The following is a 24623-nucleotide window of genomic DNA, read 5'->3' as shown; positions in this document are numbered from 1 at the left end:
GAATTGCTTGCGGCGACCACGACACAGCTGATTCACCCGATTGTTTACCGGAACAAAAAAATGAACGACCGTTATTTGCAATAACGGATGTACCTTGCTGATTGAGAAAGGAAATCACGTTGGATTCCGTTCAAACATGGGATGTTGCTACAGTTTTTGTAAGGAGGACAACGGACCGCAGGTATAAAAAACATACTGAGGATAAATAGCTTTTCTGTATTTGTCATACCTTATATATATATATATATATATACCTTATCAGTAATTATATGCGCGGCAATCCTCAAGAATTATCGCGGCTAACCCGCCTACTCGGCGACGGTGATTACGCCTCGTAGATATATCGCATATACGATAATATTTATGTTAGAGTGATAAAGAAAGTGACGATTGTAGAAAAAAAATAGCAAAAATAAATTTCGATGAATTGCATATTTTAAATATCTATTACGAATGTTTCTTATTTGCAGAGTGGAGAAGCGAATGAGAGAACACATTTACTGGTAGATCCTGTCAGTAATAATACAAATATCCCGAGAGTACATAGGTAAGTTATTTCACATGTGTTTATCAAACACGTGTCGTCAAGCGTAGATATTTTGGAGAGATATTCAGTTTCAAATATTTTCAACTCACAAATGAGACGAATACAAATCTTTTGGCTTCTCTTTTCCAGCGATGATTATGTTAACCAATATGCAAGTTCTGTGCCTAAGAAGACGGATGAACAAAGCGCATTGAATAGAATTTTACATGAAACTGCGGCGTGAGTGAATTTTATTTTATTTCATTTTATTTTTTTTTTATATTTGACTTAACTCATTGGTCTTTTTATATGATTTAGGGCCGGTTGTTCCAACCTGTTGGTAAACTAACCAATAGTTAAATCAATGCCTATCTTTGTCTAATGTATAAACAAAGACATATATGATCTAACTATTAGCTTACCAACAGATTGGAAGAACCGGCCTTTAGATTATTAAATTTCTCTAAAGATATAATTTTCTGCAAGAACTTTGGACTCGGGTTTTTTCTAGTTGAATTCTTTTCTTACAGCAATGTCATAGACGTGGGTGCGTTAGACACGCATAATCTAGAACAGCATGAATACATGGATAGATCTCGTGCGTATTCAAAGAGAATAGAATCGGGTCGAATTAAACTCCCTGAGGCTGCGTCTTGCCTACTTAAGGATATACCTGCTCCAGAACGAATATTAGCGGCCGATCCAGTCGCCGCTGAAGATCAAGAACTGGTAGGTACTCACAAAATTATTTTTCTTCATTTATTGTATTTATTGTTATGATAGCACTTAATTTGATGGCAATGAAAATTAATACGTGCATTAAATATATAGATTACAGAAATGCTCAACAAGGCTGTGACAGCATTAGGTGATGTAAAAGTTGAACACAAGGAAGATTTGGTGGTGCCGTTTCTATCGTGATCGTTAAATGCCTCTTGAATTAATTTATAATTTCACCTCATTTTTTTGACTGGAACTTTGACATCATACGATATTAAAAGAGGATACATTTGTCGAAAATAAATCGACCCAAGTCCGAATTACAACTCTAGCTTGTGTTAAGACAAAGGGTCGATTTTAATATCTAATATGTAATGTATTATACAGAGTGTTAAATTACTACCGTTGTTTATGCTTGCTATGTACCAATAGCTTCACGATTATTGAATAGATATACATTTTTCTCTCGTATTTTTTATTTCAAGGTTTATAATTAAGATGTGCGCCATATAGTCTTTTGCACATTTTATCCATGTAAAATTTTTGTGTAAAATTCACTTGTTATTGTATTGTATCGATAAATACATACATACATATAAGATATCCTGTCACTACCGCATGCGAACACTTGATAGCATGTTTTTGAGTCAATTTTGAATCTATTGCTCTTCTACAAAATATCGGAGAAAATCATCATTTTTTGCGATTTAGCATCTCTTTCACCTTATATATCTTTAATAACATATGATATTAAATCTTAAAATTCTGTGGAAAGAAAATTTACTCAGAACGATTTGATAAATGTACATAATTTTGTTATTTAGTTGCACCCTTAAAGTTAAATTTATAAAATGATCTTTCAACCGCTAATTATCCAACTATCAATGTCTTTCAATGTTTTTCAGAAGAAAAATCGATTCCAAAATGACCAAAGAATGTGTTAATGCTTATGCAATAACAGCAGGACATTTTGTATATAGATAATAAAAAAGCTATTTTATCATTATATTTAATAAACTCAATCAAATCTTATATGACTATAATTTTCTTGTTATTACAATATTATAAAGAAAAATTTAACTTTATTATCTTCAAAATTTTGAGAGGGAGAGGAAGAGGGGGGAGAGAGAGAGAGGATTTAGAATAACAATGTCAAATTACATGAAGGAATTACATAATATAACTTATAATTATTTATAAGTAGATGAAAAACTGACAAATATTAACTAATGTTAATAATTATTAATTTATGCAATATTGGATGTATAATTAATACAAAATTAGGAAGGAAGAAAAATATTTTTTCTGACATATACTATTCTTCTCTATTTTTTCAAGCGCTTCTGAAACTTGAAAACTGAATTCTATTTGTAGAAGATTTAATATTTTTATACCTAGAGAAAATTTTATTTTGTATCTATACGTGTGTGTTAGTGGGTGCGAAGGTATTTACTTTTGAGGCAGGTAAAATTGTATTGTGTCATGTCATTGAAAAAGGTTCGATTGTTAGAATAGTTGAAATAGAAAAGAAGGTCGAACAAGAAGTATATTGTATACATTGTATTCATTGTAAACAGATAATTCTTTGTTTTCTTAATCTCTTAGTTTTACATTATTATATTCTTAAATTCAAATTAAAGTATTCTGTTTTCTCTCCACTGAAATTGTTGGATCGTTTTGAGCAATATCGAGAAACGATAAACTTGTACGTTGGTTCTACAATGGTATCGTAAAATGGATTTACAAACGAGTTTGAAAGAAAGAGAAAGAAAGGAGAGATTATCCCTTTCGTTCTTTAGAAGACGAATTCTTGGAGAGCGAGAGAGAGTGGCAAAATTGAGCGTAAAGTGGCAAGTTGAACACTTTGAACAACGCGCGTCAAGGGAGTGAAGGGAGGGGGATGAGACGCGTAACTCGATTGGCGATCCGCGTAGAGGCGCAGAGGGGCATCGACCGATCTCGACCGTCTCGGCGTCGGACTGCCATCGGACTGGCAGTTCGCATCGTTCAGTGCCACCAATACACAAGAGCTGGGGACGCTCTTTCGCCGACCATTGGTCCTCAATTCGCCGACCAATTGGGACAGTGCCCACGAAAATATCCAATGTAAGTTCACAAATTATCAAACATCAGCCCGATACGCGCAGCGCGGTCGCGCGCCCACGTTTGCGATTAACCCCGATTTTGCGGCCGCGGCCGCGGCCGCGTCCCGTGTCCCGTGTCCCGTCGCGCGAGCCAGCGCCTTCACCGACGCCAAAAAAGCCATTGCCGCACGCCACACGGCCATGTTTGCCGAGGCTGAGGCCGCCGAGGCCGAGGCCGAGGCGATATCGTGTTCTTCCCACACGCGGATGCTCGCGTCCGCGTCTCATCAGTCTGATGGCGATCGATCCGGTTTCCCATCACCGCGGTCGAGCGACGTCGCCGACGTCGCGTGCACCTGCCTACGTATCGTGGATCGCGTCGGCTGCCTCGACCGCCCGCATCTCCGCCGAGAAGCGTATGCTGCGAAACGCGCGAAGCGATCCTTCTGGATCCTCGAGGCGCGCATTCCCATCTTCACGCGTCGACGACGCTCGGTACTCGGCACCCTCGGCACGCTCGCGACTCGCGGCCCGCGGCCCGCGGCCCTCGGGTGCTCCGGTCTCGCCCTCGCCACTTTCGCCTCGTCTCGCCCTCGCCTCGTTCGGCTCGTTCGCGAAACATGGCCTCGAGATCGCGCGTGATCGCACGCGTCGCGTCTTGCGCGCGCGATTGCACATCGCACGTGGCAAGACGACAACGACTCGACGCGCTCCGCAGTCATCGCTGGTCAACACTACTAATGCTCACGCTCACGTCGCATCGTTTCTGGACTGCTTCGTAATAAATTCCGTGCAGCGTTGACCGAATACCTAGACAATGACGATCTAATATGACCGGTACACACATCCATATCAGTTATATCTAGTTATATCCAGCGTTATTTATTCCAACATTTTTATTTGCGACTTTATGTCTTGTCTAACGTTATATTTTGTTCAAAGTTTTTTCTTTTATTATTATAGCGAGGATTTACTATGGAGCAGCTTAGCGAAGGACAGGCGGTTGTAGTTGGCGGTACCGGTGGAACCGTACAAGTCGTTCAGATGAGCCAGGGTGGACAAACCATGATGCTTCCACAGGCGATACAAGTAGCGGCGCCTAATGGACAGATCCAAGTTGTTCCAGTTTCTAGTCTGGCTGGCACTGGCCAACAGATCGTTATTCAGCAACCACAGACCCCACAAATCATTCAAACTCCCGATGGACAAACTTACATCTACCAACCCGTGCAGTTGGAAGGCCAAGTACAGCAAGCGCAACCAACGGGTAAGTGTTGTGAGGTTTATTTATAGGTTTATTTATACGTATCTGTTTCGTGTAGCTTTATCTAATTTTTTTTCTCTCGCCCTTTATTTACAGTGATAAACCTTAATGGTAATCTCATGCAAATCGCTGGTACAACGTCACAGACTGCAACTACTGCAGCTACTACGACCCCGGTACAACCTTTGGGCAGTCCTACGTCAACAGTTTCACAAGCAGGGAACGTCGTTATGGTAATAATTTATGGAAAAGTTTTTTTTACTTAAAGTCCACTTTTTGTCGAAATTGATCTCCTCATGCTATCTTGTGGCATTTTCAATAAACTTTCGTAATTCTTATCCATTTTGATCAAGAACAGTTACAATTTATTGGAAATAAGACCGAAAGATGTATCGTGCTAGGGAAAAACGATCATAATTCATGCGCTTGTAGAGAAGAATTATCAAAATCCAACATACACTGTAAACACCAAGTAAACATTGCATTCCGATATTCATGCCAGTACTTTATTAATAGCTTCCTAAGGCTGCGGTCAAAGTGAAACTACAAATGTTTTGAAGCGTTCTTCTTCTCCTTCTTTCTTTATTGAAAGAAAAGAGAAGAGGAATGCTTCGAAGCATTTGTAGCGTCACGTTGACCGTAGCCTATGATATCTGATGTCCTAAAACTTGAAATTTTTCCTACATTTTTTTAAAATTACTCCAGATGGATATATATATGTATATATATATAAATGGTACAGGGGAAAAACGATCAATGTCCATCTGGAGTAATTTCGAAAAAATGTAAGAAAAATTTTACACACACATACATTGTCTATTGTGTTCCTATTTACTGATTAACATATAAACTTTCTGAGAATTAGGAATAATTAATGCTTCATTGCCACAATTATTAATTAACCATGTCTCTTTTTTTGTAATTAGATGGTGCCAGGTAATAGCGGACAAACACAGTTCCAAAGAGTAGCGTTACCTAATGCTGAGCTTCTGGAAGAAGAACCACTCTATGTCAACGCAAAACAGTATAGACGGATATTGAAGCGTCGTCAAGCCCGTGCTAAATTGGAAGCTGAAGGGAAGATACCCAAGGAAAGGCCAGTAAGTATCATTCAATTTTTACACATGTTTCTTTTTTAATAAATATTTGAAATTAAGATTTTTATGTTTACTTAAATATTAGTTTTGCATAGAATTTAAAATTATATTATTTACATTTATATTTTACATTACATACTGTAATATCTATTTGTGCAATATTTGGATTACAAAGACGAAAGTAACGGAAGATTTAATTTTACAGAAATATCTCCACGAATCTCGTCATCGACACGCGATGAACAGAATTCGTGGTGAGGGCGGCCGTTTCCATTCAGGTCAAGTGAAAAAACGAAAGTAAGTGTTAATTTGTATTTTCCTAATACAAGTTTCTCTTGTAAAAGAATAAAAAAACGGTGTCTCATCTTGGTAATTTTACGCATATAAGAGTGTAATGGTTCCAGTAGGGAAAATGCAAACTCCACGATTACCCAGCACATCACAACCTCAACCAGCACCGATAATGTTCATACTGTAGCAATAGCAGCTGCAAATGTAGGTGTACAATATCACGACACAGACAATATGGCATCCACGATTGTACTTGAAGTAAGATAATAGTTTCTATTCTCTAATCGAAGTCGCTTGTGATTTCGCAGAGGTGCGAATTACATTTGCCGTTTCTAATTGTTTGTTGCAGAAGCCAAATATTCCTCTGCGAGATATGATCTCTGATGACGACATTGTTACCTCGAACAGTCATTTGATATAGATATAATATTATAAGTTGGATTAAAAAGGGAATGATTGAACAAGGATGAGACTTTTTTATGTGTCGATGATTATATTGAACATCTGCATTTTGTAAATATTCCGGTGCGATGTATAAGTATAATTTTTACAAAGAGCTGCATAATTTTTAAATATCGTGAAACTGTACATAAAGTGTTCCAGATATACTATTTACTTTAGATTCTTCGGTGGATTTAGATATTTTCCAATAATCAAACATTGTATTGATAAACCAAATTCTGAGAAGCAAAAATAGACGATTAAAATATTCTTATCACGTAATATTAAATACTATGTATATAAATATATTATAAACTATTGTATTAAATATATTACAATATGTCTACACTTTTGTCTTGCACTTCAACAATTTAAAATCTAAGGTCTATTTGAAATCAACTGCAGAATATGAAGAATGATCTAATAACATGTAATATAACATACGTTTAAAAAAATATAGTGTTATTGGAAATAAATAAACGTTCAACATTTCTATTAAAGAATGGAAAATGAAATTAATTGCTAAATTAGCAAAAAATGTTTATTCTATCGTTCTGAAGCACTTTGTGTAGATACACACACGCACGTACGCGCGCGCGCGCACACACAATCTGGCAGCTTTTACATTTGTATGATAATTTTACTCAAAGATATTACACAGTTTTTTTATATGTGCGAATTAAATATATGAAAAATTAAGTTAATCTTCATGTTTTCAGAAAATAAGCTATAAATTAGTATTAGAATATATTAGACATAACGTATAATTCTCTGTGTGAATGTATGGATTCTCTCTTTATCGAATTTGATGAAGTCTGAATCTGAATATAGAGCCATCAATATTGTGAGAGACTGAATGAAATCATAAATTGTATATATTATTATGTGCTGGGTATTTTTTTTTAGATTTGACTAACAATAAGATGTTTCTTTTTCTCTTTACATACATATATAATTGAACGCCGTGAGTCAACAATAACTTTCCATCATATGTTTACTTGTAACCGACTGAATTATCAGATTTCTCGAGAAATACTCACCCAAATTAGAAAAACAAGACAGAGTTATAAAGAGAATTAAAAGACTTATAAAATGATGTGTTATTTGATTTTGGAAAAACAGTGGAAAATTTTTGTTGGCTTATTCTACTCTCTTAAATGTATATATGCATATACATTTAAATATATATAAAATTTGTGTTTAGATATCTATCTACATACACGCCCGCTCTTACACAAAATTATAAATATATATATTATATCGTATTATATATATATATATATATAGAACATTTTAAGGTGGTCCTTATTTTTCGACTTTTAAATTTATTCTGCGGCACCCCCCAGAATGTTTCTAATTCGCAAAAAATAATCCCTGCCAACGCTCAGCTCGATCGGATAACAGAAACCCGTGCCCCCGGATTTTTAAACATTTGAGTTCTCTCTATATATGTATATATATACAATTTGTGTTACAATTAAAAGATATGAAAAGTGTAAGTTTGTGTAACGCTGTATATTTATCTATATATAATTTTTTTATGGCAGATATACTGTTATTTAATCAAACTTGATTTTTCAATAGTAGATAATTATTAAAATTATTAAAGTCCGAGATATTTGTGCACTTAGTAAATACGTATATATCTCTAATTCGGAGATGTCTTTATTATCACCTCTTATTATTGTTTCGTGTTTCTCTTTATTTGTCAATCTCAAATATATATTATAAGGAGTATTCTGGTTTAAAAGGCCGTAAGAAAAGGTATTTTTCGGGAATTTTTTGTGGGGAAAAAAAAGCAAATAACGTTAAACTGTGCATGTTCTTTTAGCGTTATTTTAAGAATATATTTTTATTTTTCAAGTAACAAAAACGCTTTTCTTTTTTATGTTATATCAGTCACATAGGATCTTGCAAAAAGAAACCGTATATGGCCGGTATAAATAATTCTAGTTGTTTTAGGTATCTGAAAAACTCGCAAAAACAAAAAATTTTTATTATTTAGGAGAAGTCTTTTATGATTTTTCAAACCTTAAGAATACCTCCTTAATCCATGATAATTAAATATACAAATTTTAAATGCACAAGAGACAATTTATACATCAGATGATTGAACTAATGAAGAATTACTAGAGGAACTATCACTAAAATCAACTAAGCAAAAAGGTTATTAATATGTTTGCTAATGATTTTAACATATTTGTGGCATATCAGTGAACTTGAAAATATTCAGTGGGCGAATCTGTTACCCAGATAGCCAAATGCTGTGAGTTTGCTGCCATGTTCCCAACAAGCAGCTTGTCGTTAACAGTAGGCAACTACACATGCAATGCTTTAGCTCAATATGCTCTATCACGCTTGGCTATCTGGGTATATCGAGTATTTATATTTGATATAGCATGCTTGTGTATTGGTATGAATGTGTGATATGTATAGTTATAGATATATGTATAAGTGATTTATCAAGTAATTAATTGATTTATCCCGAAAACATGGGATAGAAGTTGAAAATGTAATTATTATATATATGAACATAATATGAATGCTGTTTTCTAACAACTTGCATATTATTATTTTACTTTATTTGTTATTTTTGTTACTTTGCATGTAATCCCCCCTGCCCTTCCCCGCTTTCCAACGCGAATCTTATATCTTTTATTTATAAAATTCAGAATAATTTAGAATATTTTCGTAGAGAAAGGTAAATTTTGTTATAGTGTTAGCGAACATTCTGACTCGAGATATTTTATAGGACTCCTTAAAGAGTTTTGCAATGCAATGTGGTCCTTCATATCTGACGGGCTTCGTAGTTTAATCCTTTCCCCAACAATTCCGATTGTGCCAGTATATTCGGAAGTTCCAGTTCTATGTAGAAAATTAGTAAACAGTATTTTGAAATCTGAAATTGTCTCAAATTAATATGAATATTGGTGCGTATTTTACGTACGTCACACGAAGAGTTTTTCTTTCTTTAAGATTAGGATCCAAATTGTTGCACGGTTTAAAAATTTTCGACGGTTTTATCAATTCTCTCGGTGCGATTACCCATGGATTTCGATACGCACGTCTTTGAATTGTCTCGGGTATAATCCAGCTTTGCGGCAACGTTATTTCCTTATGATGATGATCTGATTACGATCAAAAGTACTCATTTGTGATACGATGATAGTGTGATATTAAATAAGTAAACAGAATTAAACGGTACTGTGCGTGTGTGTGTTCATATAATGTTCTATGTTTCTAAAGATATAAATATTATTAGCACTGGAAATTTTCTGTGCTAATAATATTTATATCTTTAGAGAGACATAGGACATTATATGAGCAACACTGTTTAGTTTTGTTTAGTTATTTAATATCACAATATCACGGCATTACAAATAAATAAATAAATAAATACACAAACACACACACACATGTAATGATATAATTATTACACAAGTAACGAACCCTTTTCAAATTCCTTCAAATAATCCAGTTGATATATGGTCTTCATTGATTTTTTCTTCTCGCGATCTATCACGTTTTCATCTGGCACGATTTCCGGTAGAGCATTTGTTAAGTGGGGAAATTTGTCGCGTATCTGTATTTTCGATGACGTACAATTACAATAATACACAATCACGATTATAAAAAGATTTATATTTTTACTCTATTTAAATTGTCCACTGGATCTTCGCTTCGTTCGTTCTCAGGTAATAATCGATTTTCCAATCGCGTGTTCAAATATTCTTTGTACGGTCTATTCAAGATGTTCAAGGATGATAAATATTTTGATAATAACTTGTACTTGTTAGCTCTCTTATCTTTCTTTCCGAGATAATCTTTCTTGTAGATCGTTGTAAAATCTCGTAAGTCCTCAATATCATCGATCACTTCCATCGCGTTAATTCGAGCAATTTGTTTTATAGAGAGATTTGGCAGATAATTTACTTTGTAGAGAAATTTATAAATGTTACCAGCGGAATTATATATTGGGTATTCAGCAAAGATAATGGTTGTGCAAATACTAGTAGCAATTTAACGTGTTTGGTTATTAGTATAAGATTCAACAAATGAGCTTCAAGTGTCAGAAAATAACAACGTTTAAATTATTTTGCTGAATGTGTCTATCAGCTGCAACGATATATTACATCGTGATGATATTTCTATTTGTTTTGTTAAAATGCCATTTTTTTCGACGTAAATATAAAAAGATTTATGATGAGAAAAAAATAGTATCAACTTTCTTTTTTATTTTACATTAAATAACAATAAGTTCCAAAGATGCCTTCAAGATCTTATTAAAGACCGTTTAAAAAAAAGACTTCTTGAAAAGAGATATAGGTATGTGTGTCATCTGAAAATTACCTTTTATAAGATATTTTTTGTAATATGTAAATTCTAATGTGTAATATGTAAAAATCATTTACATTATTTATTTTATTATTATCGACTATAAAATTGATTAACATATGTGACATGAAGTAAATTACTGTAACATCTAGTCTATAGAATTATTTGCTTAAAATTTTGGCACAATGATATTTTGGCCAAGTATTTCAGAAATGCATTAGCAAAAAGAACACAAAACAAGAGCTATATAGAATCAATTATACTTGATAAAATCGTTTATTATTAATGATGTAACATTTATATGTACTTCGTTAATGATAAAAATTAATTTCTATTTATTATAATATCTTGTAAATTGTAATCTATTATACAACATTGTAATTATATTTATATCTTGCTTATAAATGTAAATGAGCGGAAGATAATAGTTCGGATTTTTAAAATTGAAATATTTGGCATTATTGGTAATATTATTGGTATATGTACATTTATACATGCCATGGTTTGCTTTATCTTGTTTTTAATCATATTCTAATGCTTCGTCGATTTTCAAGAGTTTTACATTTCTGCGGTTCAAATCTCGAATTTAAAATCCTAGAAATGCTCGGAATCGCATTTTTTTAAATTCTCGGGAAACTTTTGAGATTTTAGATATCTAATAAATAACCTCTTTAAAACCCCTAATTAGATTCTGATATTAAGTCGCTTTTCGAGACTTTTTAATGTTCGCAATTTAAAATCTCACTTTATCTTGCTTCTTACTCTTACTATTTCCTAAATCCAGGATTACCGTTAAACAGGTGCCGTGAGGTACATTTGAAACCGACAATTTATAATCTATATTTGAAAAATTGAAATAAGTACACATTTATGCACATTTTTCATCTTTTTGCGGATACTTAACGGATTCGTACAAGTAAATATTTTTACAAGAGTTTATAATACACAGTCTGTTTTTAAGTGAAATTCGAAGCCATTACGATAGTGATAGTTAAACGGATCATTAATTAAAATTCGTTAATTCTATCAAAGTATAAATTGATTTTGATCAATTAAGCTCATTGTATTCACTATACAGCTATACAGGTATACTAATCGTCTTGTGACATAATAAGGCTTAAGACCATCTCCGTAGTTTATATATGTCTATATAACGAAGTCTCCGTAGTCTCCGAGGTGTCCGATAACTCATTATATGGATGATATAATATATATCAGCTGATAGATGGTACCCTCGTGTACTATAAACGCCAATTAGGGTACAACGTCAGATTTCTTGCTTATACCGCCTCGACACGAAACGTGCCTTTTTACTTCTTCGATCCCTATATATGCTCGTTTATTTCGCAGGAAAAAGTGAACAGACCTTTTTGGAACAAGTATCCACGTCATTATCGGAAATTTTGTAGGTTGGTGTATCTCATTCGTCGCGTGATATATCCTCGCTTTTCATGTTGCTATCATTATCCTTAAATCAGCGTCGAATATCTCTCGTATTTGATCCATATCTTGTTTAAGGGAACAACGAGAAGTAAAAAAATCTCGATATTATTATATAAAATAAAATAAAAATTTATAAAATATCTGTTTTTACGGTATCTTCTTTTTACTTAATTTATTTAACAATTGTTTAAAAATAATTTTTTATTTAACAAATACCGAATTTTCCTCTTTTTTATTTTATTTCTCTTTTTACAACAATATGCGCTAATAAAAATAAAAAAATTTAACTTTTTATAGATGGAAAGGAAGGTAGAAAAGTATCGTTTAATAATTTTGCAATATTTCTTGAAAAGAGAGAGAAAGTGCATGATATAGTATTGCTCTTAATTCATTTTCAATGTCAGAATTTTTATTTCTAACAATAAGATTACAATTACGATTCTGATATTGGATATGTATTATTCAACGATTGCTGGTAAAATTAGATAAATCTTTATGTAGAAAAATATCCAGTCTGCCTCTTTAAGAAAGATCGTATCGATAACTAAATATATAAAATTGTTTCTACCGCAACGCGAATGTAGATCATAAGAATTTTAACGCAGAAGATTGAACTATTTTTCACTAGAAAACGCAACATATATATTACATAAGACAACTTTGATTTAGTAATTGGAATGTATAATGGCAAATTTACGGTATCCTCGTAATACAATTGCGACTATATTATACATATATATATTATTTATATATAGCTAGTGAGAAAAGGAAAAAGCAAACGCGGAAATATATAATATTATACGGGAGATAAATGCAATTTATTCAATAATCCGAATACGATGAAGGAATATATCATATCATATTCTTGTAAGCGCAATCGTTCTATTGAAGGTCTCCCCTTTTTCAGCCAAAGCTGCCCACTGCTGGCATGGCAATTTACAGCTTCCATCTCGGCATTATACCTTCGGTTGTTCTATACCACGCATGACGGCAACCCTCTATTCTCGAAATGAGAAAGTCACCCTATTCATCCGTAAATTACCTATTTTCGACTCGCTTTTTTATGCACGGAACTTTGTCTTCGTTACTAGTCGAGTTTTCATTACTAACAAGATTGTGAGATCGTGATACGAAACAATGTGTGCGATTTTAACTTTAATGCGATACCTAGGTCCAATGTTTCGAATGGAAGTTGGAACGAACGTGTAATATATACATGTCAGCATTACAATTAAGAATTGATATATTTCTTTATCACTTATTCATTCTTAAAGAACTTTTATTGTAATTTCATTAAATAAATACGTAAAACTTTTATTAGGGCAATTAAATTATAAATGAAAAAAAAATATATATATATACGTATGTATGCAGGAAGACACGCTAACAATATGAATGCTTTTAGCTAAATTTATTTTATCGTTGTAAATAATATTGAGAATATTTCTAATATTAGAGAGAAGTATATAAGTATATGTATATATGCGTATATCTCAGAGCGTGTTCTCTTAGCTTTTCAACACTTGTATAGTAAGCTGGATTGTTCTTAAGTAAATGTCGCAAGCAAATGTTCCCAGTTGACGCGAAGGCGTTTATGGCTACGTAATCAAAGTCTGGTTTTGAATAATGGATATTGTTGAAAGCAACTATTTCGTTATATTTTCTATGCCTGATTTAAGTGACAACTTTGCAACTGTGTAACATCGCAAACTTCAAGTTCCTGAATGCAATTCAGAAACTTAATAATGAAGGCGAATTGTCGACGAGCAGGCTTTCAAGTTACATCGGTGTTGCATATGTAAAAGAGAAGAGTGCATATTCTTTATATTCTTTTAATCTTCCAAAAAGACATAAAGATAGGGTGGAAACTAGAAACATATTAAAGCACAAGTTTAATTTTTATGAAAGAAAATACAAACTATAGAAATAAACATAATACAATATAGTTTACGTGCTTCTTTATTAAAATGTAAATAAAATAAACGTGTGAAAACAAGAATATAATAAATTTATTAGATTTAATAACAAATTTTTATTCAATTTAGGCGTCTCTTATTTTTTTTTATTTGACTATTTATTAATTATTCTATCTATTAATTTTTATGTTTATATTTTGGCATTTTCACGTCGCATACATGTCATCAAGTTATTCTTTTTTTCTTCGCAAGAACTATTTGTACATAGTGTACATATACAAGCTCGAATCTCGAATATAAAGTCGTTTATCCATCGTCTTTCAACCATCATGCATTTACGTGTAGAGGTCGTAGAGCATGAAGTTTTGTTCCGTTCAGGCTTTCACGAGGTTGTCGCGTATCACAGCTTTCGGGCGAGTTTGTCGCAGCGTTTCTTGTCCGTTACAGCTGCAGTCGACGTTTATTCAAAACTGCTTCGCATGAATAAAGTAAATTGCGCATTTTAAAGATTCGGAGGTCGAAATCAAAATCAAAGAATACAGAGAAAAACAGAGAGAGCGAGAGAGAGAGAGAAGGAGGGAAGGAGAGGAGAAGAGAGAGTCTAAAATCTACTAGTTGCTTCGCGCAACCAGTTGCTTCTATCTAACAATGAGAGTATGAGTTTGTCGAGACAAAAGTGCGAGCAAGCGGTAGCCGAAAATGATCGTATTCCTCTATCCGCTCGAAGGGGATGTTTCCGCACCGTACACAATCAAACGGCGCGCATTTGAGCGCGCCTGGTCCGATCCAGAAGTCCAAGCTCCGCTTCTACATATCCTCGTGGGGGCGCATCGCCACGCCTCCCGCGTCTATATAAGCGCCATGATCGCGGTGGAACCCTCACTCGCACCCCAGTACTCGGTGGTGAGCCCGAGGGTGAGATTCCTTCCCGAACGAAGGACGAGCGGGAGCTGCGGCACAGAGGGAGAGAGACTTTGCGTTTCATCTCTACCGAATTTTTCGTGAACGCAAACTGTGAGCCGAGCGGGCGCAGGTCGTGAGGCATGAGGTCTTGTTTGCTATGGTTGTCTCTTCTGTTAGTCGTCCTGGCCGATAGGAGCTTCGCCAATCCTTACTTCGACGATGCTGGTGAGTCATAGTCTGATCCTGTTTTGCGCGTTAATAAAGAGCTGGAACATAACATGAAAGCTCGGTAAACATCTGCTGGAGCATGTTGGATGGAGAAAACGTTGCAAAAATTTAAGACATCTCTCGGATATATTTACGATGGCTTTGAATATTTGCATTTGTTTAGGTCACTGTCGCTCATATATAGATTCGAATTATATAATTTCCACGTGCGCGAGAGTGACTAATAATTTATACATTTATGAGCATCAATTATGATGCAGATAATTAATTTAATCTCCGTTTAGATAGCGCAATTGGTATTTGCATCGCGTGGTTTACATGAAGAAAGTAAAAAGAGATATATTATTATTTTAAAACCAAAATATCGAACATTTTTTTAAATTAAATTAATTTTCTGTTTACTGTTGACTTTGATGTAACCAGCTGAGGGAAAAAGTTTTTGAATATCTTTATAATTACAAAAGAGGATTACCCTTTTAGTATTTTTTGCGACCATTAAGATTTTTTAGCCCCAGGCTAAGCGTGACATTAATTTTTTTTGTATGAATATGTTTTTGATAGAAATCCTCTTTTATTTTTTTAATACCGTTGCCATTGTCTATCGTGCAATAAAAATAATGTCGTATAATTGCCGAGAATAAATATATACATTGAGGCCAAACAAATTTTTACAATATATTTTTTCCGTGCGTCAATTAAGTATTAATTATCACAGATACTTTAGTTGACGCACGGAAAAAAAGAATTAGCTACTATATAGCAAATTTAGGGATAACTAAAATTTTTTGCAGCAAGAGTTATAATTTAGCAATAGTAGCAAAACTTTTGTTAAAGTTTGCTACTATTTATCCCTATTTTACAATTAAAGCTGTTCCGGGATGAATGTTAAGCGTTATCATTATATATTATTTAGAGTTAAGATAAAGTGAAAGACTCGGAGAGTCCCCGCGCTCGGCACCGCGAGGATCATGCAAGGATCACGCGTGGAACTTGACGGAAAACAGAATGATCGGCGCGAATACGAGAATCCGGTGTTCGAGCTCACGCATACCGACGGCCCAGTCAGCATTCGGAGCGCTTTCCAAATACACGTATCAAAAATCAGAGCACGCGTCGAGATTGCTCGAAACTTCTAGAAAATAAAATCATCGGGAGTGTTCGTGTCTGATCTCCTTGCGCTTCCAGCCGAGGACTCTCCTTCTTGTATCGCAATCCGGTCGCTGCACTTCCGTTTCGCGGCAAGATATCCGACGATTTCAGAGTCCGAGCCGGACTCTTCTCGAAGATCTCCGCCCTCGCGCTGTGCAGCAGCGAGAGACCGGAATCAAGATTTCCGTGCGTTTTCGTTCCCTTATTCGCGTCCCTTTCTCGACATCGCCCAACTCGATTATATTATTAAATAAAGACTTTTGCATTAAAAGTTTCACCGATCACTCCCTTTCATTTATAAGGCCCGGCCTCCTCCATTCTCGGTTCTTTCTACAAGAACGTATCAGTTTCCGTATACGGAGTTGCTCTATCCTGCAAAACAAAACTGTGTACTCCGAAACAAAAGCTAATCCTTTCTTTCCGTGCACAAATTGCTATGTTACACATTAATTATGTTCTTTACAAAAATCTATAAAATATTTGGAAATATATTTACATGTCAATTATTCTGCTTAAATATAAATTTTGACACTAAAATTATAACATAAATATTATGTGCGCAAATAAAGTTTTCTAGTTAAAATGTGAATGTGTCTCATACAGAAAGTTGTATTGAAATAAATCTCTGTTTTGCTAGAACTGAGACTGCTGGAAAATCTCGTTAAACCGAGTTGATAGGGGTTTACCAGGTTTACCTTGTTTGGATCTCTTTTTTGAAATTAACCTTTTTGAATTATATCGAACAGAGAGAGAGTTATCGATAGTTTTTCGAAAATACATAAACTTCTTAAAAGTTGTTTCAACATTACAAACTTTTTGATTGGATTTTAATTTATTTAACGTTTCGGAATTAATCAAAGAGACTTTGACAATAAGTATTAAAACTTGCAAACTGTAATAGAATACTTTGCTCGCCAGCTTTACAATATATTAAAACTCGTTGAAACTTATAATATCGACGGATAATACTCGCTTTCTTTACGATCCTATAATTTACTGAAAATCTTGCGTTTATTACCGTACAAATTTATAATAGTTAATATCATATTAATATTAAAGATCGCGCACGTAGCTAAATACAGTTTACACAAATATTTTCTTTAAATATGTTTGTAAATTTATTAAGTCATATAAAAAAAAAAACTTAAGACAAGAATGAAGCAAACGGAAATATTTTTATAGAAGAGCTTGACTTGAGAACTGGCTGAATTCGTATAATCATACCAAGTGTCAATGGTCATCGGATCGCGCGTGCAGATAGTGCTAGTGGAATAGGTTTATGCGTGGTCGGACGCGCACCGATTGAATTTTGGCGTGCGTTAAAGTTGCTAAATTTAAGTAAACGGTTTCCACTTAAAATCTCATTTATAAAACCATGTGTGATGTACAATACGTGTATAATGAAAAATATTTGCATAATCGAAATTACATTCGCTTATAATTATCATCCGAAAATATTGTAAATTGCTGCATTGATATAGTGGTAACGTGGAATTTAGAAATAAAACAGGTAAATTTACTTTTGGTTTGATATTAATATTATTTCGTTTAGTCATTTTAGGAAATTTATTTTATAAGCTGAATTTTAAAAAGAAAATCAAATTTGTGTGTGAACACACACGTATGGATATATAAATCTATGATACTTATTTTTAAAGAGTTAGCCTCTAATAGTTCAGTGCATTGAAAATGATTTAAGTTGATTATAGATCTATATTTAACATGTTCATGGCTTTGATCAAGCTTTTATTTTTTCAACAATTTTTACGATGACTGCACCGATTTCTATCGTGATAATTGCAATCAGCAGAATAAATCATTTCAAATATGGAAAAATCTTGATGACTATGTAACAATTGCCAGTGCTAATGAAACCGTAATCTGTTTCCGGTGGGATATTGGTTTCAGAGATTTAATTACGTCTGCGTTTGATTGATTATCGGGGCTTCCTTTGAAGACGTTGCAATTGTTCATCGATTTCTCGATATCTCGTTAGGACTTAGGTAATCGCTAACGCTAAGTTATTCCTTCGTTTTTTTATTTGTTACATCAGCCACATTCTCGTTTATTTTAATAAATTATCTAATAGTTTATTTAATAAATTGTTTTGCGTTAACTTATCAATTTCATACTGAAATCAAACATAGTGATATTATTCCAAATCTTGAGCTTCACGCATTTTATGTATCAAGATCAACAGATATGGATGCCGTAATGGTGTATGGTATAATGACTGGATTATCGTGTTCCACGAGGTAAATTATACAAGATATATGTTTCTTTTCGATAATAAAGATACGATCTTGCTTTACGAACAATGAAATGGAATTTATTCTACTATTCTATTCTATTTATTTATTTTCTCTCTCTCTCTCTCTCTCTCTCTCTCTCTCTCTCTCTCTCTCTCTCTCTCTCTCTCTCCGACTAGACACTGTTAAAAAGACAACTTTTCGTCGTTCAATAATTTCGCGATTTACATTGAAACGTTAGCTTTCTCGGAGCATTCACATAAAGATGGTTGAAATAAAATAGAATAACGTCGAGAAAAGGAAAGGAGAAAGTCAAATAAGGGTGTGGTTCTTAGATCAGTAATTTAAGCTTAGGAGTTGCCGTAATTGACGAAAGAGAAAAGGAGAAAATGGAGAAAGAAAAATAATGGATCGTCATTAATTCGTTTTCCGTAGATTTGGTAGAAACACTCTCATCCAAATTATCTTATAATTATAATGTCTAATTTTGTAAATAATTATTTATAATTTTTCGTTTAACTTCTTCCATCTTTTTCTGTTGCCGTGCAGAAATTGTGCGATTTAATAATGTGTAACCATAATTTAATCATTCCATTGCATTCTCAATTTTATTGAGTCGCGAATTTAAAATATGTCATAGAAAATAAATAATATTTGAGGCATTCCTAAAAAATATTATTGCAGAGATAAAAATTGCGAGGGACAAATGCTGCAAAAATAAATTAATATTTATAAAAAACAAGAATAAATATTATATATATTTAAATTTAAATTTGTTTTTTATATATATATATAATTTCTCTTTATTTTTGGTCTTTCTTGTTTTTTATTATCTATATAATTTTTAAATCTTTTTTTTAGTGAATAAAATATTAAGTTGGGATTGCATCACATATGCAGTGATTAAATAATACGAATATTTCGCTTTATTTAATCTGCAAACAACGGAAATAATATACGTTTTCCAGAAAGAAAAGGAACCATATTTCGTTCTATTTGCTTTAATATAACGTGCCCTTTTACCTTCACGCCGCAGGAAGGATTTCCTTGTGTAAGAGTTTTAGAAACACATAATGAGATTTGCCGTAATAATCTTAATGGACTACTATAATTTTCCTTTATGCAAGGTTGCGCCATAGCAAAAACAAAGATGTGCGATAATGAAAACGGATCGATGAAAATTTCAAGTACCTATAACTTTTTACTTGTGATATATGTTATATTTTGCAATTAGTTAAATGTTAAATATTTTAATGAAATTTTGTGAGTTTTATTAAAAGTGTGTAAGTTATACATAATATATAAAGGATATAAAAAGTTGTATCTTTTCTCAATTACATATTTTTCAACATATCTACTGCTGGGTGAAATGTCTTCTAAATTTGTAAATAAATTTGCGTTAATTTTTTTTTAAATATAAGATGGCTATGTACAGTTTAGTACTTTCTGCTTGTTTCGATTTATAAAATCTGTTTACAATTTTGTTTAATATTTCTGGCGAATATTCTGTTTGATAAAATTTATTTTTGTCAAAAGACGGAAATATTTGCTCTAGTAGTCGCGTATCGAGTCAAAGAAATGTATCAAGATCGAATTTGCTGAATGTCTTCGTTGATATTGCCTTATAAAATATATAGAACGATATACGATATATAGAATACTTTTCTGGTTTTACTTTCTCCCCATCTCTCCACTGAGATGTGTTCTTTAAGTCTTCGGATTGTGAGTCGTATGCGTCCTTGATCTATGCTTGTATATGATTATTGATACGTGATACAAGTCTTGTTTTCTCTACTTGCGAAGAATACTTATATCTTTTGGTAATATTAATCCATGAGATAATACGTACTGATATGATAAAATTATATAATTAATTCTATTTCTCTTAATTTAAAATACAACTAATCTATTAAAATATATTGTAGATTATATTAAAACGAATCATTTATTTTACGTTTGCAGAAGATGCAGATGATCTTCAAGGTGGCGATACCTCGGATTATACGGACAACGCTTTGGAAAATCTGATACGAGTTGCACAAAAGTGAGTAGATTATCTTACTAGTCAGTTCCGGTTTCATTTTCCTATACGATCTTCCTCTCTCGACATTTCTCCCAAGATCTCTAAAATATCTTTTCCCTCTTCCCGTATTCTTTTTGACTGATGTTGAAGAAATTGTATACATTTTATGGATGCCGAAAAAATTAGGAATATTTCTTTTCTAATAACACATTGTTGTTAAAATTTATTGTTGATGTATATATGTATGTATGCATGTATATGGGTGTGTGCGTGGGCGAGTGCGTGTGCATGTGTGTGAGTGTGCGTAGCACCTTATTATATATGTATATTATGCATATGTACACGCATACGTGCACGCGTTATAAATTAAAACATTTAAGACACAGGTTTCAAAAAATCTTTTATTTTTGCAATTCTAAGAAAAAGTTATTCTTTTAGCAATCACATATAATCCGTTTATTGATACGTATACGCGTATATGCGTGCATGGATGCGTGAGACATAGGAGAGACCGGGGCTAAATGGTTCCAGGAGTATGTTGCTCATGTGCTTTTTTTCAGTACTTATCTTCAGAGGAACAGTGGATACAAAATTACGAAATAATTCTTTTAGAATATAGATACTTTCCCCTGAGTTTCATTAATCGAAATAATATTACAGTTAAAAAAAAAGAAAAACTGATTTAGTAGTAGCAAAGTAAATTTTCGAGTCTCTCAAAATTTTGTATTAATATTCTTCATCGTGAGTGAACAAAAGTTAAGCGACGTGTTACTAGCTGGTAATAAAGTTTCTTGCAATATATCTTGTATTATATATCGTTTCGGGTAATAAATGCAATTTTCGTTTATAAAACGACTGAAATAGAGCATATGAACGATCAGGATAAGGTTGACCCATAATTAAAGCTAGCGCCGTGGCAGTCAGATACACAGTTAGTACAGTCTGTCATAGTTCTAACACGAGTTGATAGCCGGACATATTTGAAGAAAACGCAGTGGAAGTGTCATAACATTCTCTTTACCACTAATTAAACCTTTTCTGTACTAGTCGTATGATTCGTTAAAAATGTATACGTAAATTTGATGCCGCAAATATGAAGGTAACGAAAAAGATGATAAGACTTGTATCAAGTATCAGATATATATTACATACATATTTGTTACCCTACGCTACTGGGCAACTTAATCCCGGCCTTAAATCAGGGCAAGATGATCACGTTGCTGCATGTTTGTATTTTAGTTATTACAAAACAAAATATACGATTAACAGGATCACGACGGGCATTAGCATACAGGAGGAAGGTTGCCTCTGTCAGATTTGTACTGGCAATCATAGCAATTAATTGTCTGAGAAGTTATAACTTGGAAATTCTGAAATATGGGCCATTTAGCCCCGGTCTCCTCTACCCCGAATCGATATTGCGATCTTTTTAGCCCCTTCCTTTCGTCTTGATGTTTCAATGTTGTGAAAAAGCGTTCTCTCGATTTCCCTAATCTCGAGTAGACGTACCTCGTCGATAAACTTGTTTAGGCGGGCTTGCATAAGGCGTGGCGGCGATTGTTATCACCGACGGAAGGACTGCTGCAACAGCTCTAGCTGCCGCTGCAATCTCTGGGGTTCTAATTGCCAATGTCAACGGATGGGTCTCTTTCAAAAGTGGGGCTAAACGATATCCTCCCTCTCTCTCCTTTTGCCCTAAATCTTCCTATACTTATGCGTCTTATTTCCTATACGTTTTTTTCTTCTTTTTCTTTTTACTATCCTCCCTCTTCGCCCTTCCCCTCTCTCTCCCCTTCCCCTTCTCTCGCAATCATCTCACTTCTTTGAAAGACTGTACTGACTTCCAACGACGGACTATATCCCTGACTGTATTCCCCCCTCGAGCACATTCGGACGTTCTTCGTTCCTCCCGTACAATTTAACCTACTCGATGTATCTGGTCCCGTGGGGACGACTTTAATATTTCTTCAAGTCTTGCGATTTATCTTTTTGATTAAAACAAAGGCCTCAATGATACGCGTTGACATCTTTTTTTTTCGTGCGTTTCTTAGATCTTTTTAATAGAGAGCGAGAGACAGAAAGAGAAAGAGAGAAAGAAATGAGTGATTCTTTTGACATCATGCTTGTGATATCATGATTGGCAATAGCTTGCAAAATGTTATACGCTCTCGGAAACTGTTTACATTCTTCTACGATATCCATAAGTCCAGTCTCTCAATACAACTTTTCATGACTACCTCTTTCGCGATATTCAATGCTCGGGATCAACTGCGTTGACTAATCGATGTGCTTTAACGATCCCCTGTTTCTTTCTAGATCGTAACTCTGGTTATAATGTAGGTAATGCAAAAAGAAAAAAATAATTAATTCGCAATGGTCAACTTTAGTGCAATCGATTCTTATCGAGATTCTTATCAAAAATTACATCTACGTACGTGCGCATATGTGCACATCACAAAATTTTTGCAAGCGTTATTAAACTAAAACAGAGTGGCGTTTTTTATCCAGTATGTTTATTTTCATCTGAAAAATATATTTTATTTTTTTATTTTTCTTCGATACCCTTCGATACCCTAAACCCCTCCTTGGATTTTCTGCCGTTTCAACTTCATCAATGAAGGTTGTCGTCGAATTGGAGCCAGAAATGGCGAATACACTACGGCGAATGCACCCTGCAGACATTCAGAGGACCTTGACTCACATTAATTGATCGTTCATCGGAACTTCTGGATAAAGCGTGCAAGGAATAAAGATATATTGTAACTATTATTTCAAGTCCTGCTTAGCAAAATAAATTTTAAACAGTGTTCAATAAAATTGCTAAGTAAATGCAAAGTACAATAAGTTTTCTTTCTTAAACACGAATTTCTTTATTTCCAATATTCTACAATAAATTCGGACTTCTACTTAAAATATGTATATATATAAATGCAGTAAAATGGAAAATTACATTTATTTCACGACAATCTTTCTTGAAAATTTTCCATTCACTTTTTAAATCAAAGTATTATATGTCAAAAATTGTATGTGGAAGTCAATACGTTATATTTTATATATTAATGAATGTTTCAAATATAATTAGTTACTTCTTTCAGCGACTCTATCGGACCTTCGAAAATTAAATTACAGAAGATTTATAGTTTTATTTTCGTTAACAATAAAAAAACATGGAAAATCTCGATGATATATCTATTACACGAAATGTGACTCTTTCGAATCAAACTGGCAATGAGTTAGAATCAATTCTCGCGTGTTTTCGGGATTTCACAGTCCTCCTGGACAGGATAAAAAATTGGAAAACATTAGCGAAAAGATGCCCGATAAATTGTGGGAATTACTACCTTCTGATTGGAGATATCTCTCCGGCCACTTTCGCCAATCAGATCGTCGGTCTTTCTTAACTTATTACAAAGTTATTCTGTCGAGGATGATTGCGAATAATCGATAGGCTAATTAAAATTGGTGTAACGACAGATTTTTTGCAACCAAATACGGATACGGATATAGTGATCGAGAGAAATGGAATTATTGTATAGCCATGAGCAAAGATTGATAATTAATATATGTATATGTATCTAAAACGGCGGCGATTTATCTAATAGCGTACCTTGATGGTACGTACCTATAGATATATGAATGATGTGCAATTCACATTTTTCTCATACCGCATCTTAAACTTTAAACGTATTACCTACATGTATGATTATAAAGGAAATACTATAATAATATATGTTTATGCATTGTATTTCAAGGTGGATGTACACGTACCGATATATCATGGAAATATAATATATATATATTATATATGTACACGCGGAGAAAAAAAATGTGTGTAATTCTCTCTTTTATTGTCATCACCCCTGTATCATTGATAATTTAATTTCCAATTTATTTTTATTTCGAAGCGTGTGACTTTTTCAATATATCTCATCCTCAAGCTGGTAAGCGTAATAC

General features: G+C 33.7%; 3 protein-coding genes and 1 long non-coding RNA gene across 6 annotated transcripts in view; 3 read left to right on the top strand and 1 right to left on the bottom strand.

The window, feature by feature from the left end:
- The first annotated feature begins 38 nt into the window (after nucleotides 1–38).
- Lamtor1 (Late endosomal/lysosomal adaptor, MAPK and MTOR activator 1) lies at nucleotides 39–2278 on the top strand. The gene is made up of 5 exons (XM_071795479.1): nucleotides 39–181; nucleotides 471–547; nucleotides 677–766; nucleotides 1057–1255; nucleotides 1358–2278. Exons 1-5 carry the CDS (start codon nucleotides 137–139, stop codon nucleotides 1445–1447), a joined length of 501 nt encoding a protein of 166 aa, XP_071651580.1. The 5' UTR covers nucleotides 39–136; the 3' UTR covers nucleotides 1448–2278.
- Nucleotides 2279–3219: 941 nt separating this feature from the next.
- On the top strand, nucleotides 3220–8982 carry Nf-ya (nuclear factor Y-box A). Of its 2 annotated transcripts, none has more exons than XM_071795460.1 (7): nucleotides 3220–3352; nucleotides 4294–4597; nucleotides 4691–4827; nucleotides 5521–5694; nucleotides 5897–5988; nucleotides 6096–6240; nucleotides 6332–8982. In XM_071795460.1, the coding sequence occupies exons 2-7, from the start codon at nucleotides 4306–4308 to the stop codon at nucleotides 6401–6403; spliced, it is 912 nt and encodes a 303-aa protein (XP_071651561.1). In that variant the 5' UTR covers nucleotides 3220–3352; nucleotides 4294–4305; the 3' UTR covers nucleotides 6404–8982. The 2 variants fall into 2 exon arrangements, with proteins under 2 accessions (XP_071651561.1, XP_071651567.1); XM_071795466.1 differs by lacking the exon at nucleotides 3220–3352 and adding an exon at nucleotides 3396–4167.
- Nucleotides 8983–15102: 6120 nt separating this feature from the next.
- On the top strand, nucleotides 15103–24479 carry LOC139823140 (U8-agatoxin-Ao1a). Of its 2 annotated transcripts, none has more exons than XM_071795500.1 (3): nucleotides 15103–15245; nucleotides 20609–20690; nucleotides 22200–24479. In XM_071795500.1, exons 1-3 carry the CDS (start codon nucleotides 15161–15163, stop codon nucleotides 22333–22335), a joined length of 303 nt encoding a protein of 100 aa, XP_071651601.1. In that variant the 5' UTR covers nucleotides 15103–15160; the 3' UTR covers nucleotides 22336–24479. The 2 variants fall into 2 exon arrangements, with proteins under 2 accessions (XP_071651601.1, XP_071651594.1); XM_071795493.1 differs by having other exon boundaries at nucleotides 22173–24479.
- Nucleotides 15148–24623, bottom strand: part of LOC139823166 (uncharacterized) — a 38505-nt gene continuing 29029 nt past the window's right edge. The window contains exon 3 of the long non-coding RNA XR_011734719.1: nucleotides 15148–15286. This is a non-coding gene — a long non-coding RNA (uncharacterized lncRNA). The remainder of the gene's footprint in view (nucleotides 15287–24623) is intronic.

This window comes from Temnothorax longispinosus, chromosome 1, assembly GCF_030848805.1.
Source record: "Temnothorax longispinosus isolate EJ_2023e chromosome 1, Tlon_JGU_v1, whole genome shotgun sequence".
NCBI classification, from domain to species: domain Eukaryota; kingdom Metazoa; phylum Arthropoda; class Insecta; order Hymenoptera; family Formicidae; genus Temnothorax; species Temnothorax longispinosus.
This window is presented reverse-complemented; position numbering and strand designations above follow the sequence as displayed.

Excerpts from the sequence above, each read along its gene's own strand:
- Lamtor1 (XM_071795479.1), top strand. The coding sequence starts at position 137 with ATGGGATGTTGCTACAGTTTTTGTAAGGAGGACAACGGACCGCAG. Across the intron at positions 182-470 it reads AGGAGGACAACGGACCGCAG|AGTGGAGAAGCGAATGAGAG; the intron begins GTATAAAAAACA and ends TCTTATTTGCAG. Across the intron at positions 548-676 it reads AATATCCCGAGAGTACATAG|CGATGATTATGTTAACCAAT; the intron begins GTAAGTTATTTC and ends TCTCTTTTCCAG.
- Nf-ya (XM_071795460.1), top strand. The coding sequence starts at position 4,306 with ATGGAGCAGCTTAGCGAAGGACAGGCGGTTGTAGTTGGCGGTACCGGT. Across the intron at positions 5,695-5,896 it reads AGATACCCAAGGAAAGGCCA|AAATATCTCCACGAATCTCG; the intron begins GTAAGTATCATT and ends TTAATTTTACAG. Across the intron at positions 6,241-6,331 it reads CATCCACGATTGTACTTGAA|AAGCCAAATATTCCTCTGCG; the intron begins GTAAGATAATAG and ends TGTTTGTTGCAG.
- LOC139823140 (XM_071795493.1), top strand. The coding sequence starts at position 15,161 with ATGAGGTCTTGTTTGCTATGGTTGTCTCTTCTGTTAGTCGTCCTGGCC. Across the intron at positions 15,246-20,608 it reads TCCTTACTTCGACGATGCTG|AAGATGCAGATGATCTTCAA; the intron begins GTGAGTCATAGT and ends TTACGTTTGCAG. Across the intron at positions 20,691-22,172 it reads CTGATACGAGTTGCACAAAA|ACGTACCTCGTCGATAAACT; the intron begins GTGAGTAGATTA and ends AATCTCGAGTAG.